Source organism: Haematobia irritans, chromosome 1 (assembly GCF_050003625.1).
Source record: "Haematobia irritans isolate KBUSLIRL chromosome 1, ASM5000362v1, whole genome shotgun sequence".
NCBI classification, from domain to species: domain Eukaryota; kingdom Metazoa; phylum Arthropoda; class Insecta; order Diptera; family Muscidae; genus Haematobia; species Haematobia irritans.
The window spans coordinates 96,813,002-96,828,719 of record NC_134397.1 but is presented as its reverse complement, the minus strand read 5'-3'; the positions used below and the strand labels follow the sequence as shown (position 1 = coordinate 96,828,719).

Sequence of the window (15,718 nt, the reverse complement as noted above, 5' to 3'; positions counted from 1 at the left end):
CCCCACTACTATCCTCCTTCAGGCAAAACATATAGTCAAACCAAGTGCAACAGGAGCTTCTGGGTCACACAGTGTAGCATTGCCTCCTCAATATGTCCACTTGGAATCGTCCCCCGTATCGAATATAGGGGGTGTGACAAGAGGTACGACATCATATTTACAATCTTCACCAGCTGCTCCTCAATATCAGCCTAGTGCAGGCGATGTCTATCACACACTTACATATGGGCGCAGCACTCCTCAGCAGCAGCAGCCTCAATATGAATTGATACCATCACCTATAAAGCACAGTGCCAACCACAAATATCCAGGACAGCATTTACTGTCTCCTGGGCTACCGGCACCAAATGGGGCTAACTTGCCTGGTGCCAAGATAAATCCCATTCGAGTGAGTATTGAATCGAAAGAATAAATGGTGAAGAAAATTCATATAAATTTCACACAATAAATAATATCAATAACATTGCATATATTTTTCGATATTAGAGTGTGTCTATGATGTCTTAGACTTTCCCTTACCGAAGCTAACAAGGAAGTTCAATAGTTTAAAATACTGTAAATTTTTGATATCATTACAACAGAAAGGAAAGTATGAAGTCGGGCGGGGCCGACTATATTAGAGAGAAAATGTTCGTTTCTTTTTCAATCACGAAATTAATTTATTATTTGAAAGTACTTCAATCTCGAAAATGTTAGAATAAATCATGGAATTAATTAGTAATAGCAACTATGCTTGATTAAAAATTTAATTGACTTCTTCGGAACATTCAATTAATTTTTTTATTGGTTCAACTAAAAATTTCACTGAATTTGATCTCAAAGTACAATAATGTTTTAAGCCAATAAACTAAAATGAATTGTATTAGTTATATTTCATTGATCGATAAAGAAGAAAACAATACTGATTCAATCACGAAATTAATTGATACAAACAAATTTTAGTTGAATTTACTTCAACACGAAAATGATAGTATAAATCACACAATTAATCACTATATAAATAAAAATGACGTGTATGTTCGTGATCGATAAACTCAAACACTGCTTGATTTTGGCAAAATTTGTTACGCGTGATCTATGGGCTGTGAGCCGTGTTTCTGTGTAGTTCAAAATTCGCTGAAGACTGTTTATGTATAGTTTGAAGTTCGTCCCACAGGTGCCATAATATTTAATTTCGTTTTTGTTTTTGTACCGTAATTCGATAACTACTGCCCTGACAAATGGTACAATATGTACCATTCGAGACGTATATTGTGTAGATTGTTATACAAAGGAGTTATATCGAAACATTGATCTATACAAATTTGGCATAGCTTCCTTCGGATCTAAAATCCCTCCAGATTTTAAATTTTAAAGAAATCGGATAAAAATTGCGGCTTCTATACTCTCAAGAAATCAAAGTAGAAGTTTGATCTATATGGAGGCAATATCGATACATTGGGCGATATATACCAAATTTTGCAATGATCTTTACGAACCTTACATCGATGTCCTCATTCCAGAGTACGCTAAGTCGCCTTAGCATTTTTTGATGGAGTTCGTTGTTTTTTTGTTCTGATTGAAGACTTCTATCAAAAGTTATGGTTAATATTGTACGTAGCGTGTGACTAAAATTTTAAAAATTTCCAATCCAAAAAGGACAAAAAGCTTTGTTCGGTCTAAAGTGGCCTAAGACATTTTTAGCTATGTTCTATTATCACCATTTTGAATTCGTACATACTAAAAAAAAATCTACAATAAACATGATTTTAAGGCCAAAAACAATGAATTTATATCTTATACGGTTTTCGTAGAATTTCTACCTAATCAATAGCATATACTTTATAATATGAAATCTGTGTGAAAAACATAAACTGTGTGTGTTATTACAAGTTTTCGATTTTTGAATAAAACATTTTTTCTCTCATAAACGACTCAAAACATTAATTTTGATTTTTTTATTGATTTCTTCAATTAATGTTTTACTTAGTCCTTTAAAATATTAGTTGAATTTGAGCGAAAAACTTAATTAATATCTTTAATTGAGGCAATAAATTTTTTATTGTATTACAATTCATTTATTTGTATTTTACTTTTAAATTAAATAAGTCCTTTGTATTTTTTCTTTGTTAGCATTTTGTTTCCGATTATAACTAAAGTTGAGTTTTTCTTTGGATTTAGTTAATTTTTTTTGGAAGCCACGGTGGTGTAATGGTTAGCATGCCCGCCTTGCATACACAAGGTCGTGGGTTCGATTCCTGCTTCGACCGAACACCCAAAATTTTTTTCAGCGGTGGATTATCCCACCTCACTTCTGAGCAATATTGTTGAAGCTGCTACTAATCGGCACATCACCCACAAAAATCAGCGCTGATTCGGTTGTTTTGTAAGCAGTTGGTACTGCCTCTCTCCCTTACAATCCTGCTGAAATAGTGCTTTATTTTTTGTTGGGTAATTAAGGACACTTTGTATGTTTTGTTAAAATTAATAAAAAAAACTACATTAAGTATATAAAATGACTCTATTTCACTTCTAATGTATGTTTATATTTAATATTTTGTCGGATAATCTTTGGACACAATCACAGCTCTGCACCTCTGAGGAATACTCTCAACCAGACGTTGGCATCTTTCTACTGAGATATTCTAACATATATTTTTAACATTTTCAAATAATTCATAACCATTCTTGTTTTCTGCTCCAATGACCTCTTTTCATCAGCGCGCAGATTTTCTATTGGATTTAAATCTGGGCTTTGAGCAGGACAGTCTAAAACGTTTCTGTTTTGATCGGAAAACCACACACAAAACAGGTGTGTCGTAAATTTAAGAAAATTTTTACAATAATTTATTACAAGAATTTTCCAGAATTTTAGTTCATTTTTCATATCTTCAACGAAAATTAACTACTCGAAAGGAAATTTTTCAAATTTTAAGTAGCAATCGTTTAGTTCATGGCCTACAAAATACGATGGAAATTTCCTTAAAAATTCGTTTGTCAAACTATAAAACTACTCGTGAAATGTAAAGTACTTTCTAAATGAGAAGTGCAATTTACTATAAGATTTTTTTGTATGAGAAAATATTTTTTAACGAAAAATGAACTAGAAAGCGGAGAGCAATTTCTTATTGGCAATAACTATAGTTAATAATAGTTGGTAGAAGATTTCTCAATTTAATATTTTTAGTTCATATGTCATTAACATTTCATGAAGGTTTTGTTAATTTTAAGATGAACTTTTCATCGTTCTTAAACTGATATGCCTTTACGAATATTGTTCTTAGAGTAAATTGTCAGCAGATGCGATGAACTAATGCGTAGTACAGAGATCTTTCTTGGCAAAGTGGAATGTGATTAATGTAAAGATGATGTTACTTGAATTTTGTTTGAGAGTGAGTGCATGTATTGAGAGCAATGCAATAAATGGTAGCGAGTGGTGGTATGTTGTGTATATCTGAGCGTGGGGTTGTTTTTATTTTTGTTCTTTCAGTGGTTTGTGTGTGTTTGTTATTCGCGGATGGTTTATTTGGCTGGATGAGGTGTTGTTTCCAATCAAAAACAATGGAAGATGAAGATGGGAAAATGGCAGCAGAGGGTATCAAACCATTGACGGCGTTCGATGCAAACGTGTCGTTTATGATTTTTTGTTCCACAAATTAAACTAAGAATAAAAAGAAATTTATATCAGGGAATGACGTAGAACAATCGGTCAAAAGTTTCTCATTATTATTTACACAAAATTTAACATCATTTGTGAGTTTTTAACAAAAAATATTGCAAATTAAAAATGAACGAACGTGTATGTATCGAACACCGTAAATGCAACTTTTGGTATGACGTCGCCCATTTTCCAATCTTCCTTTCCTATTGTTTTTGTTTCCAATGAAGGCCCAAGTGTTTTTGTTGTTATAGGAATGTTTGGGTTTTGCCCGGTTTGGTTTGGCATGCTTCAGTTGTATAGTTGGCGTGGGCTGTTGTATCTTTTTAGCAGGTATGCAACAAGCGAATATAAAAGTATGGAATAGTTTGGTATTTTGCGACATATTAGCGTTTGCTTATTAAACCTTTGAAGTGAGTTATTAATACTTTCCCAAAAAATAGTCAAGTTAACCAAATTAATACAGGTTTTTTAACTTGGTAGGGGTATACATATCTTATGGTTGTGTAAAATTGAACTAAAATACCATGCCATAGATGAACTAAAATTTAAGAAAATTTTAAACTAGACAAGCACAAAAAAATCTTAAGGGCTAAATCATGGTCAATATTACTACAGTGTAGTTCATTTTGCAATGGAAAAGGGTTCACTGTTTTTTCAGTGCAGGCTTTCACACTTCATGTTGCATGCTTTGGATCATTACCCTGCATAAAAATGAATGTGCTTGACATATGTTCGTCAGCAAAAACCTTCATTGCATTTGTCAAAATATATTTATATACAAATTTGTCCATTTTCTCGGTTATTCGACGGATTAGACATATTTCAAACCATGAAAATGCCGCTCAAACCCGCATATTCCCACCACCATGTTTTATAGTCTTTAGTTTATAACGTGGGTCGAGTTTCTTTGTTGAGAGGGCTTCGAACATATCTCTTACCATCCGAACCAACAAATTAAACTTGGATTCGTCAAACCTAAGCGTTTCTCTGCATGCTCTTTTAGAAAATTTATACGCGTTTTCTAATTTTTGGCAGAAACGTGTGGTTTTCTTTTTGAGATACAGACCTCGTCTAACAGTGTGAGTGGATATTTCGTTACTAATTTTAGGTGTTATTTGCTTATGAATCTGCCTGGAGGTTAGAATAGGGTTAGCTTTTCTCACACTGAAAAAAAAGCATACTCGGTTCCAAAGATTTTGTCTTTACTTTAAAAAATTTGGTATTGATTCCGAGCCAAAGAAGCGGAGAATACAAGTAAGGATACTTTTAAGACACAATTCTCTTTTAAATTTAGGTTTTGTGTACTTGCTTCTAGGAAGCAAATTTTAATTTTTCGCTTTCTCAGCTTTTTTACTTCATATGATATCAAAGTCCTTTAAAAACGAGTTAACGGCAACTTTATTTTCCAAATTAGGACTCGACTTCCAGTAGAAATTATGCTATGTTTGAAGTAAAAAACTTCTTTAAAATAAAGTTTTGAAAAACATGTCCTATATTTGAACGATTTTTTTGCTTTGTAGTCAAGATGCAAAAAGACAACAAATTTAAAGACAATTTCATTAAATTTAAAGAATTTTTCTGAATTATTAAAGTCAAGTTGACCTTAGCCTATAATTTTTTTCTTTCATGTTAAGATACCCATTTTTAAGTCAAATCACTTAATTATAAGGACAATATGACTTCATTGAAAAGTTTATCGACTTTTGGACAAGGAAAATGACTTTATTTTATAGAAATGCGTCTTCTATGCTAAGCAAAATTTGTATTCGTATTTTAAAGACATGAAATCTTTAACCTCACGACAATATTTTTTTCAGTGCGAATTGTTTTCTTTTCGCGAACGTACTTACAAAGTATAAGTTTGCGTAATTCCGGAGAGCAGCTCATATTGCGACCTGTTTCCAAAGTATTATGGTACACCTTTATACTTATTGTACCACGATTTTATCATATTTTAGTACTTACAGCGTTTTTTGCAATGTTTTCTCTGAAAACAAAGTGAAATATTCCTTGTCCTTAATTATGTGACCAACTTAACACATAGTCAAACTGCGACTGCTTCAGTAAATGACATTTTTTATCAGTTTACGTAACAATGAGAGATATGTGATTATTGAGAATAACAAATAACTGTTATAAAATCCCGTTACTTTACACAATGACCTTAAAAACTACCATACGTGAAGAAAAAATTCAAAGAAATATATATTAGTACATTTTTTGAAAATGACCCTAATTATATGGCCACCACTGTATATATGGTAGCAATATTGAAATCAGAACCTGTTTGGGCCAGAATCGACACACTTTGGTAATTATTAATTCTTTTCTCCATACCAAGTATGAACTCAATTGGAAGAAAATCTGGCTCATCAAAATCTCAATAGATTTTTACCAAATTTTGAAACAAAAAAATAGGTGACCCTATGTATGCGAGGCGGGCATGAAGCCATTGCACCAGGGTCAATGTAGAGGGGTTAACTACAAGGGAGGTATACTCTCCCCACTAATATGGGTAACTATCATACACGGCCTACTAAAAATTATGACTAAAGAGGAATTTGAACCCGTATGTTACACAAACGATGTTGTAATATAGAGATGACGGATAAGTCTTTTCGTATTTACAATTAAACATTAAATCAACGAACTTTGAAGAACCAACACAATACCAATACAGTATTGACTCCGTAATCTTTACAAATTTCGCTGGTAGCTGGTATTTTTTCCATTTTTTATAAAAAAATTCTTTTTTTACATTATTTGCACTCATTTTTGAACAATTTTTATTTCAAAAAATCTATTGAAAAAGGAAGTAAATTTTACTGGATTCTTGCCATCAAAATCAATTATACAATTTTCAATCAAGCTTATTTTTTATGTCGAATTTAAAATGTGATTAATACTATCTTTTTTTTAGAAATCGAAAGGAAATTTTTCAAGGACCTCGGTGTCTAGAAGTTTTTTCTTCAAGTTGAATAAAAAAAATAGCTAATTTTGTTGTCAATTTGCAAATTTTGTTTCATTGGTACGCACGTGCCTCAAGAAAAAAATATATGAGAATTTGCAAAAGGGTTTCTATACATGTGATTTTTTTCAATAATTACAACAAAAATTTTGAAAGTTTTTATTAAATCGGTTGTAGTACGTATCAAATAAAATATTTGTGGAAGTCAAATCTTAGAATTTCAAAAACAAAAACAACGGGTAAGAAATTTTTAAAGTTGTAAAGTTTCCTGTGGGCAATTTTTGGCAATTATAGTAGTGAAATTACATATTTTTGGACATGGGACCTAGAGAAAAAAGGTTTGAAAATGAAAATCAACGATATTGAACAAATTTTGAAATCAGATTGGGATGTGCCTGTGACGAGGAATGCGGCGATGATGTGGAAGACATATCTGCAGTGCTAAGAAGGAATCGTAAAAAAGGAAGAAACCATATATATCGGCCTTATTGGCAACATACTGATGGATTAGCACGAATATTTGCGCTGTATTATACTTTGGTTTTTTAAACCGCCACTTTAAATGGCATGGGTTCAAAAAATATATATATCTCGTGGCTGCGCGTGAACGGGACTACACAAAAATGTGTCGTGCGTGAGCGTGGATAACAAATTGTGTTCGTGATTGCGTGTGAGTAAAATTTCTTCGAAATCACGCTCATGATAAAAATTCACGTTCACGATAAAATTCATGTTCACCGCAAAATACACGTTCGCGATAAAATTCACATTCACGGTAAAACAGAGACACAAAAATCACACTCACTGTCGTGTTCCGAAAATATTCGTGAATCACGAGATTTGTCGTGAATCGTGCGGGAGCATGAGGCATAAATTTCGTGAATTTGCGTGAGCGTGAATTCCTACCCACATGACGAGCGTGAGTACAAATATTTCTTCGTAAATGTGCTTGAGCGTGAGTGAAATTTCACTCACGCAAGTATCCAAGATATACTTGGATACTTGGAAAAATAACAAAAAACTTTATAAAGTCCAATAAAACGTAATAAGTCTATAATTACAAAACTATTTTATAGTCACAATTGTCCAAAGTTGCCCACAGGTAACATTCTCTACCGCCCAAACGAATGAGCGTGGCGACCACAAATTTTGGCTAGACGCTTCTTAAATGACTTCAACATGAAAAAAGTAAAAAAAAAATTAGCGATACCTATACAAATTCGGGGTCGGAAGGGTTAAAGGAGCGAAGTGACATTGGTAGGGCTGTACAGTGTGTTCATTCTAAAATTACTCCTTACATACACCATCATCCACTGCTTCTATTCGCCGTTAGAACTCGGATATAAGAAGAATGTTCCTTATCGTTGAGCTAAACATAAAATAGAGCAGCACTCATTGAAGAAAAGTTCACCACCTGTGGTATCACAATAGACTGAATCACTCCTTAGGCTATTCAGTCCAAAATATCCGGCTACCACTATACCTAACCCGGCCATTGAATACGTTTTTCTAGACATTTGATTTCTTATGTTTTGATTTTTGATTTAATTTTAAAACACAGACCACCGCTTAATTACAACTAAACTCAGTGATTTTGTATTTATTGTTTATTTTCTTTTTCGTAAAATCGAACGTAAATTTTGTTCATGCGTTCGTTATTTAGAATACTCAATGTCAAGAATTTCGAAGTTCGTTAAATTGGATTTTCGCTAAATACACAGAAAAAATTTCACCAAAAATTTTCCAATTAAAATTTTAATTGAGTTTTAAAAAATATTCAATTAAAAATTTAATTGATTCAACAAATTTTTTAATTGATACAAAAATCAATCACAAAAATTAATAGTATCAATTAATTTTTTAATTGGATCAATTAATTTTCAATTGACCTCCAATTAATTTTTTAATTGATACTATCATTTCTGTGATTGAAGACATTTCAATTAAAAAATTAATTGGATTAATTAATTTCGTGATTGAATCAGAAACATTTTTTTTTTTTGTGTAGAGTATTCGTTAAACAGAGCTTTGGGCGGTGTCATTAATTCGGTAGTAAAAACATTAAAATACGAATTGTATCCGAAAAGGACATTGATGAACTTGTCTACGGATTCCCGGTGGCCTTATTTAGCTTGATTATAAATGGTACAGAAACATTATTTGGTAAATCCAAGAAATTTTTCTTTTGAAAAATTTAGTTAGGTTAGGCTTTAAAAACCGTTCCACATTTAAGAGATACTCTAATGTCTACATTCCCGTTTCACATTTAACTTTCATACTATGCTTCCTCTCGTACAGCTCAAAACTGTCCAACATTTCCCACCGTTACCTTCCCAGACGACTACTTCGCAATCAACATTACCGTATGAAGCAACATCATCCACCTCCGTGAAACAGCAGCATGGTATAGTCTATCGTTCGCGGACGAAGCAATCAAAAATCAATTTAACACCATTTACACCATCCAATTCAGTGCCAGGGAATTTTGTGCCAATTGTTTATACGCCAGTAAACAGCCATAATAAGAACAACAATGGCAACGTTGTCATAACATCGCAAGGCACTTCATCTCCCGATATCGGCAACAGCGCCAATAATGTTGTGGCAACAGAATTAAGTGGAGGAGGAAAATACCACCAACAACAACAACCAATTCCTTTTACATATCCCGATATATTGACGCAGTCAATAGTTCAAATTCCTCACCAAAGCCATAGTATAGCTCAACAACAAAAACAGCATCCACATCAATCCCATTCCAATAATGCTAAGCAACAGGAGCAACAGTATTTTAGTGTAACACCATCATCTTCATTGCCAACTGGCAGCGAAGTTGGAGCAAATTTTCAACCTCATAATACACAAGGCTTTGGGTAAGTAGATTCCGTTACTCTCTTTCTGCTGTTTAGTACAGTAAATTCGAAACAGCAAAAACTCACAGAAAATACCCTCGAAGAAGAATATCGTAATTCCGCTCAATTGATATAGTCATATATAGTTAATCCAATGAGTTTAAGTATATCAATGCCACTAACCCAAATATGGACTGAATAGTCTAAGTGAGTCCGAAATAAATCGGGCTGCCACCTTAACTTAACCTAACACAAACAACTTTTTAATCAAATTATACAGATAGTTGAAAAAATATTGAAAATGTTTACGTTTTTAAATATATTATTCAACTAGCATAACCCAGCCCGCTTCGCTGCGCCTATCGAAGCATATTTTCGTTAACATATCCTCCGATCTGATAACAAATTCGAAAAGATTTGAACTCTTTTAAAGAGTATGGTTAGTGGAAGTTTGGCACAAAAGCTGAAATACTGATTAATCACTCCATGGTTTCCACACACGTGTCCCGTACATTTCAAAAAATCGGACTACTTGCTTTTTCGTTTTTATACAGAAATAGGGCGGTTATGCAGATGTAAAACGGACCGGCTTAACAAACGTCGGGTAGGGGGTGTTCCCTTTCAACCAATTTTTTGTTTTTTTTTTTTTAATTCTTTTGTATTCAAATCGTTGAACAATCTTCTACATTTCCTGTGAATTTCAAGCGTGGTTTGTCAAAGGGATGTATACTTCTCTTCAACATACCGTCCAATAAATCGGAAAAAGTAAAAGTACTTAAAAATTTACCATATTGCCATTTGTTAAAGTGTTGGACACGGAGAACATGGCTCTCCCAAACATATACCGGGAAATGAAGCACCCTCTACGTTGTCTGTGAACTTCATGTAAATTTAAGTTTTTTAATTAAAAAAGTCTGGCAGAAGCCTGTGGAAAAATCATAAAATTATGCCTCCCCAAATATTAAAAAATCAGGTACCCCATAACCAAATATCGAAAAATAAAGCACCGGGTCTTTGTTTAGACATCACCCCTAACCTTCCTTGGAAATTTATCTTAAATACACACCACCATGAATCAAATATTTTAGTTTCCTTTGAAATTTCAGGGGGGTTTGATAACAGATATTCTCCCAAATATGGGGCAAATGACTGGTTTCAGAGGCAAAAATTACAAAAATGCTCTTATAGGTTTCAAATTTGGAACACATCCTGTATATAACGTTAGAAGAAGTCATACGAATTTCAAAACCCGCCCACTGTAACCGTTAATATTTATACCCTGCACCAGTCTGCCTGTGAACACATTTTTGTAATCAATGTCTAGGTTGCCATTTTAGACCAATCTAATTTTATACATGTATGTATATTGGGTCATAATGGAACCCTGTTGATTTTGGAAGAAATCAGTTCAGATTTAGGTATAGCCTAGGGAGCCACCGTGGTGCAATGGTTAACATGCCCGCCTTGCATACACAAGGTCGTGGGTTCGATTCCTGCTTCGACCGAACACCAAAAAGTTTTTCAGCGGTGGATTACCCCACCTCAGTAATGCTGATGACATTTCTGAGGGTTTCAAAACTTCTCAATGTGGAACGTCGTTCAGACTCAGCTATAAAAAGGAGGTCCCTTGTCATTGAGCTTAACATGGAATCGGACAGCACTGATAAGAGAGAAGTTCACCAATGTGGTATCACAATGGGCTCAATAGTCTAAGTGAGCCTGATACATCGGGCTGCTACGTAACAGGTTTTCAAAAAAGACGCATCCGCAATTTTTTTTACAATGAAAAAAATTAGAAATGCGTGCGTCATTAAATTGTTACGCGTGTCTTTCTGAAATATTTTTCTTCTAAATTTATAAAGTTATTAAAACGTCGGCAATAAGAAGGGTTGATGGCATAAAAGATGTAAGGTGGCCAGCTCCGCCAATCGTGGTGGTTCGTCGACCCAAATTATTCGCCGCGTAATCATAGTAAAAAGAATGCCATATCTTAAAACCACATATATAATCGTCAATAACCTCCCAGCAAAAAAAGCGTCGCCAAAAGAGTACTGAAAATGTTTTTTTGGATCCGGAAGTGGTGCAAAATTGACGCAGAAGCGATGAATTTAACACGGGCTTGTCATAGGATGGAAGTCCTCCATTTCAACAGCCGTTGCACTGAATTTGCATCACTTCTTTAGGTGTGATTGAAATTCAATGTTTTGGATGTAAGTTAAAAAATTCTGTGTTATTTTGTCAAACGCTTGCCGGAAAAAATATTATATATATATATATATATATATATATATATATATATATATATATATATATATATATATATATATATATATATATATATATATATATATATATATATATATATATATATATATATATATATATATATATATATATATATATATATATATATATATATATATATATATATATATATATATATATATATATATATATATATATATATATATATATATATATATATATATATATATATATATATATATTTATATATATATATATATCATATTTTTTTATTTCCAATTGTTTTCTTGCTTTTCCAATTGTTGTTTATTAGTTATAGATATTTCCAATAGTTTCCCTAGAAAAAATATTTATAATTTACAACATGGCATCTCAGTTATGTATACAAACAAAGATAATTGAGAAGAAGATGCAGTCGTGTCATAGCAAAACTGAATCACCAGAGGACTCTGCCAACAAAATATCATAAAGTTTGCGTCGACGTGTCTCTCAAATGTACTGCCGTTTGCGTCGGAAAATATCATAACATTTGTGTTTTACATAAATTTCTGAATAAAATCCCACAAAAGCAATACCAAAACGATTGTAGAAAATTAAATTAATACGTATGTGTATATTAAAGCGAATATTCATTATGGTTTTATGTGAATATTGCCGTTTAAATTTATTCCTGAGCAGAGCTGCTTTGGAGAAAATTGACAAATAAAACAATTTTTTTCTCATAGCCCTCTACACATTGACATTTGTTTTCTCTTTATAAGAGCACAATGCGTAATCTTGTTATACTCAATTATCTTTGATACAAAATGCAAAATAACCCTCATTTTATAGAACAGTTTTACGAGTTTTTGAAAAGAGCTGCTCGTTTCATTGGCACTTGTGAGCTGTCATGTGTGCTTCGGCTCTCAAATAAAAAAGGGTTTTTGTTTTTTCAGCTCATTTTTGAGCAAAATTCAAGCACTGCTTATTAGATTCTTTTGTACGCCCAATTTTTTTTAATGTGTTTTTAACAAACTAAAAAGTGCCAACTTTGCCAGATTGTAGAAATAACGAGCTGCCAAAAGTTTCTTATATTTAGTATGTTGGGCTACTGGGATGTCTGTAACAGATTTACATTATCAGTTTTTCCAATTTCCAATATTAAAAGACTGGTGTCCGGTTTCCAGAGTGTCCAAGTTTGTGAAGTTTCACTGTATACATATTTCCTTGGTAATTCTGAAGCATAAGTCACTCCCAAATATGGTAACTCGCAAAAAAAAAAGTTTGAGAAACGTGTATCGAAAACGTTGTTCTTATGTTATAATTTCCTGGAAATAATCAATTAGTTTTTTCTTTATGGACAAAATTACGATTTATCGGTAAGTTTAAGAACGTATTGTCACGTCTTTCGTTAATACTAGATGAATCTTTCTTGAGACCAACTACTACTGAACTACTGAAGCTAATAATAACGTTTAAAAAAACTTCGACTTTGATTAATAGTCCGAATTATCTATAGTTAGTGGAGGATTATCGATTTTTGGCAGAATCCAGGGCCGATTTTCGAGCTTTATTCTGGATAATTGCATCTTCCCTTATATTCTTCGCTGTTCTACGTAATTTAATTAGTTCTTACCACTTTCTCTTCTGTAATACAGATAATGTAGAAGCAAATATTCGATTTTATAATTTTTTAATTTTATCTTTTTTCCGGACCGGGAATCGAATCCGTTTTGCAAGCAAACACACTATCCAGTGGGCTATTTAGATGTTATTGTCACCAATACATACAAATAGCACTATTGTCATCAACACGCAGGCAATGCACCCAGCCAATTCAATTCGTTTTATACACCAAATTATAAGGCATAGGAACTTGAAGAACACAAACCAATTTACTTGCAAACTACAGATTCTCCCTTTCTTACAAACTATGTACCTAACAATAATGATCGTAAAATTTGGAAAGGTATTGCCTAGTACTATATAAAATATTTATCACTCGCTTTACAGAAAAGAACATTGCTCAATATAAATGAAACCGACCGTAGGTTTGAAATAAGAAGTTTCATGTATACCAAATATGAAGATTATTCTTTCAGTGTATGTTGGTATATTAAGCAACTAATCTCAACGAGAATTCAAACAAGAATTTTAAATGTATATCTAATGAAATGTTTCGTCTCGAACCTATATTAAAATTATAGTCCTCCCCCGACATTCAATCACAAAAAAGAACAATTGTATCTGGATCATCACAATCACCCAAAGATTGTGCTCTTAGATACTCCATCCGAATCACCTAAAAAACAGCCATCTCAGGTAACATTGAGTGGTTTGAAACATGAACAGAGCCAGCAACAATACAAAACAAAGATAGTGAATTTCCAGCCATCGAAACCGGATAGCTTTTTGGAGTATGATGGACACCCAAATCAATATTTGCACGTCGAACAGGTATGGCTAACAACAGTGTAGGTTTGGTAAAATGTGACCATTACAGCCGATATTTTATGCCTTTACAGCAACAACCTCGTTACAGTGATAAACAAATGCATCCTCAGATATCATATCATCAGCAGGAACAAGGACATAATCAAGCGACTTTAACAAAAGCGAAATATCGCGAACGCGTTAAACAGCCAACCCATATAATTGTCCTTAGCTCTACAGCAGCTCCACATGATGCGACAGTAACTGCACTGGCTCCAGTGCACTCATCACAAGGCCCCCATTTCTCTTCTAAATACTCACAGCCTAGTCCTATTCATCATCCCACATATCTACGTCCAGAACTTAGCTCAGTTGCCACACATGGCCAAGAAGAGTCACAAAGCAATGGGGCATCATCCACGCCAGTGCTGCCACACACGGAACCATTTGGGGAACAAATTCTTACCATTCCAGTACACAATTTATTCAGTGATTTACGGAATTATCAACACAATCATTACGCAGAAGCATCACCATCGCCTATATCTAATGGCCCTCTTCAATATCCTAAACAGAATGGGTGAGTATTGAAATCATCATGCCAAATTATTACTAACTCCGAACCACAAATTAATGAAGTATCACTATCGCCGTTACATTTGTAAGTGAGGCATTCCTTTATTTCAATGAACGATATTAAATTTTTGTTTAAACCCTATACCGAGATCGGTTACAAATGAACGTAAAATGTTAACACTTTGCAGGAAATTAGTTTTTGAGTAAATTAGAGAGAACTTGGACAAAACAAAATTTTGGCTAGATTTTTATTAATCTAATTTGCATTCTCTTGTCTTTCATAGAGATATTAAATTCATGTTCATATCTGTATGCCCTTGCACAAGTAGCAGAATTATTGGGTAGTCGAAAAAGTCTTGTATTTTGTCAATAGGTTTCTCCGATAACATTGTGCCATATTGGAAAGGTGACATTTAAGCTTCTATTAACAAAACAAAATAAATGGCGAAGTATGAAAAAGGTAACAGCTGCACCCTCAACAAAAATCGCTTCTCTAACATATGTTCCAAACATATTTTGCAGGAAGCACATATATTATTGGATATTGCCGCAACATTATTATATTTGTTTTATGTGAACATATTATATGTTTGGAAGCATTTTGAGCCCAAAAATATTATATGCTTGGAAGAATTTTCTCCCCAAGAAGATTGTGCTCATTCCCTCACATAATTTTCACTTCCACGAAATTTTTAGTTCTCGGCACCTTTTTCTGTAATACAAATAATGTTGAAGAAATTATTAAATTTTATATTTTTTTTAAATTTTACCTTTCGCCTGGACAGAGAATTGAACCAGGAACCATGCAATTTGTAAGCCAACACACTACCACTGGGCTACGTAGCTATATATATAGTCACCAATAGACAATTATCGTTATAAGTTACATTTATATAGCATAGCTTGCAACGCCCACGAGCCCATGCAAACATAACATTATTTAACAGAAACATACATTTGCTGGCCACGTGGAGTAGTGGTTCCGATTTCTTTTAACGAACCTTG

The 15,718-nt window shown here is 33.3% G+C and overlaps 2 protein-coding genes across 3 annotated transcripts in view; one reads left to right on the top strand and one right to left on the bottom strand.

Moving 5' to 3' along the window:
- The window catches only part of qin (tudor domain-containing protein qin), a 663,334-nt gene that overhangs the window by 602,592 nt on the left and 45,024 nt on the right, over positions 1 to 15,718 (bottom strand). The gene's annotated exons all lie outside the window — the stretch shown is intronic.
- The window catches only part of LOC142221450 (uncharacterized), a 231,159-nt gene that overhangs the window by 182,192 nt on the left and 33,249 nt on the right, over positions 1 to 15,718 (top strand). Inside the window, exons 3-6 of the mRNA XM_075291198.1 lie at positions 23 to 388; positions 8,907 to 9,481; positions 13,912 to 14,161; positions 14,230 to 14,717. Coding sequence (XP_075147313.1) covers positions 23 to 388; positions 8,907 to 9,481; positions 13,912 to 14,161; positions 14,230 to 14,717 — 1,679 coding nt within the window. The remainder of the gene's footprint in view (positions 1 to 22; positions 389 to 8,906; positions 9,482 to 13,911; positions 14,162 to 14,229; positions 14,718 to 15,718) is intronic.